Source organism: Amaranthus tricolor, chromosome 2, assembly GCF_026212465.1.
Source record: "Amaranthus tricolor cultivar Red isolate AtriRed21 chromosome 2, ASM2621246v1, whole genome shotgun sequence".
NCBI classification, from domain to species: Eukaryota; Viridiplantae; Streptophyta; class Magnoliopsida; order Caryophyllales; family Amaranthaceae; genus Amaranthus; species Amaranthus tricolor.
Window position 1 is genome coordinate 14,153,378 of NC_080048.1, and position 3,371 is coordinate 14,156,748.

The 3,371-nt window shown below is 39.4% G+C and overlaps 1 protein-coding gene across 1 annotated transcript; it reads left to right on the top strand.

Annotated features, from left to right (window-relative positions):
* Positions 1-1,643: 1,643 nt before the first annotated feature.
* On the top strand, positions 1,644-2,162 carry LOC130805564 (uncharacterized). Its single transcript, XM_057670343.1, has 2 exons — positions 1,644-1,855; positions 2,006-2,162. Exons 1-2 carry the CDS (start codon positions 1,644-1,646, stop codon positions 2,160-2,162), a joined length of 369 nt encoding a protein of 122 aa, XP_057526326.1.
* Positions 2,163-3,371: the final 1,209 nt, after the last annotated feature.

Here is a 3,371-nt window from a genome sequence, read left to right on the forward strand (position 1 = left end):
CTTCGCTACTTGTTTAATTTCATCCTCATTTAAGGTATGAATATAACCCTAATGTTTTTCAACTTGTAAATTATTTTCTTGTTCATTATTGTTGTAATTTGAAGTTATAAATACATTGATTGTTTGTTACATTCTCTTGATTTCATGATTTAAGTATACATTTTACACATTTGTAGTTGAATTTTATGATTTGGTTTGTATGCATATAAAGTGTTTGATGAAATGCTTTAATGCAATTTTATTACTTTGTATGGTTAGTTTAATGGTTTTAGTATATATTCATGGTATTTTTAGCTTTATATTTTAATTGAACCTTCTAATAAGTGTTCTAATACCTTAATATCACAAATTCTTGTATTCACATTTACACTTCCTTTACTCATAATCAACAATAAAGTGTATGTGAAATCACATGAAAAACATGCTTGTGTTTGCAGAATATGGATCATTATCCCATTATAGTGTATTGGGGTGGAGAAGTAAGTTATACTGAATCCGATGTTGTGTATAATAAAGGATTAAATGAAGTGATGTTTATCCATCGTGAGAATACAAATTTTGAGGTGTTTCATAGCAAAATCTATGATGTAATTGGTTGTGATCGCAACTCTTTTATGTTTAAAATACACATGAAATATCCGGTGACTGGAAAAAATGTGTTAGTTCCGATTAAGAATGATGAAAGCATAAGTGCTCTTGCTTATGCGGCATCACAAGCCCCTGGAACGGCAATGGAGGTTTATGTTGAATTGGTTGCAAATTTGGATAATGCGACGAAAGTCATGACTAGCATGCAACTTCCAGAATCAGGTCCTAGTGTACGCCATGATACATTCACAGAAATGTTAAGTAACCCAAATTACGTTAATGAGCACTTGGATGAGTTTACTTCTCCAACTCATTCACGTGGCATTGGTGGTGGTGTAATGAACACCTTTTCCACGAGTCACTTGGGTAGGCGCAATGCCAACGAGGTTGACTCTTTAGATCAGGAGGATGAGCATATTGATTCTGATTCAGAGGAGGATGATGACAGAAGAGAAGCTCTAGATGCAGCGATTAGGAATGGTGCTCCATCTCAAGACTGGCTTAGAATTGATGAGGTTGATCAAAGATTGATTGATGCATGGATGACCTGGAACGATGACAACTCCATGAATGAAAATGGAGACTTTAAGATAGGGCAAGAGTTTAGCTCCTTAGACCACCTTAAGAAGAATGTTAAAGCTTGGGCGATTTCTAACAATAGAAACTTCCGTGTGATTGAGTCGGAGCCTTCAAAGTACGTTATCCAATGCACTAATGTGGAGGATATAGGTTGTGAATGGAGGATGAGAGCTATTATGACCGCCACGGGATCATTTAAGATTGTGCGATATAAGGGTCATAATCAAGATTGCTCAACGCATTACAGTGACGACCATCCCCTCCTTAGTTCTGAATTTGTTGCTGATCTTATCGTGGATATGATCAGAGTTGATCCAGCGTTCAAGGTGAAGGCAATCGTTAATTTTGTAAAAAATAAATACGGATTTGTTATAACATATAAGAGAGCTTTGTTGGCCAAAAATAAGGCTATAACAAAAGTATTTGGGGATTGGGATAAGTCCTTTGAGGAGCTTCTAAGGTACCTACAGACATTAATGCAATCTAATCCAGGAACAGTGGTGCAATGGGAAGTCCAATCGATAATGGATCCTAACAGAGTTATCTTTCAGAGAATTTTTTGGGCTTTTGGACCATCCATTAAGGGTTTTCCCCACTGTCGCCCCTTTATTTCTATAGATGGTACACATTTGTACGGAAAGTACAAAGGGACACTTATGATTGCTATGGCGATAGATGCAAATTCTCAGTTGTTCCCACTTGCCTTTGCCGTTGTGGAGGGGGAGAGCAACGACACATGGAGTTGGTTCTTGGATTGTATAAGGCATTACGTGACTAAGAGGGACGGCTTATGTGTTATATCTGATCGTCACAAGGGAATTTTGCATGCAATGAATAGAGTTGGAAAAGGTTGGGAAGAGCCATATGCATTCCATCGGTTTTGTAAACGTCATCTAGCTTCGAACGTGCATAAGAAGTTCAAAAACATAGCAGTTAAAAACTTGTTTGAAAAGCTTCTAAACAGACAAAGATTCGGAACTATAATTTCTATATGAATCGGCTTAAAGAGCTTAACAAGGACGCGTACAAGTACTTAGTGGATGGTTCTATTCCTGAGCGCAAATGGACTTTGATGCACGATGGTGGGCATCGATATGGAGTAAAAACTACAAACATGCCTGAAGCGTTCAACGGCGTAATGAAGGGGGCAAGGTGTCTCCCAATCACTTCATTGGCTAGGATGACATTCTTCCGGGTTAACGAATACTTCGCTACAAGGAGGGATTTAGGGAGAAATAGATTAGAGAATGGACATGTGTATGCCAAGAACCCAACTGATACGATTGATAAGAATGCTGAAAAAGCACGATTTCATGATGTTAGGATATATGACACAGTTCGTAGGATATTTGAGGTGACCACTGGTCGTGGGAACAGGATAGCAGGAAAAGGTGGAAAATGCTACATGGTTGACCTCACAGCAACATCATGCTCTTGTCAGAAACCAACCATGTTCAAGTTACCGTGCTCACATGTTCTTGCAGTATGTCGAGCTCGTAACATTTCGTATGAGGCTTTTGTGGACCCTTCGTTTCGCACTACAAAATACGTATCCACGTATAAGAAGACCTTTATGCCTGTTCCAGACATGTTCACCTGTGATCCTTGGAATGGTCCTACAGTTGTTCCAGATCTCTCAACTAAGCGTGGAAAGGGTCGTCCGCGATCAACTTGTATACGGAACGAAATGGATACACCGTTGACACGTCCTCGTAACACATGTAGCATTTGTGGATTTATTGGCCATAATAAGAAAACATGTCCTCGAAGGTTAACAAAGTATGCCTTTTTATTAACATTTTGTAATATCTTGTTGAGTTTGATAATATTTTTGTGAATTTCATAACACTTATGTATGTAACAGCGATAATGGCGATGCCGGGCTCAGTTGATCCATTAGTGCTTACGCTTCAGGCGACACACAGGAGCATTTCAGCCTGGGAGGGCTCCACTACTCAGTTGGTTACTCGTCAGCACTACCAGGCGAGTACGTTACATAGGGAGGTGGATGACAGAGTATTAGAGGTAGTTGAATTAGTTGGTTTTAGTTACATTCATAGGTTATTGGGCGGGGGTTTAGAGCTCGATCGAGTTCTTATCACTGCATTAGTGGAGAGGTGGAGGCCGAAGACTCATACCTTCCACCTCACGGTTGGCGAGGCAACGATCACGTTGCATGATGTGGCAGTTATAATGGAACTGCC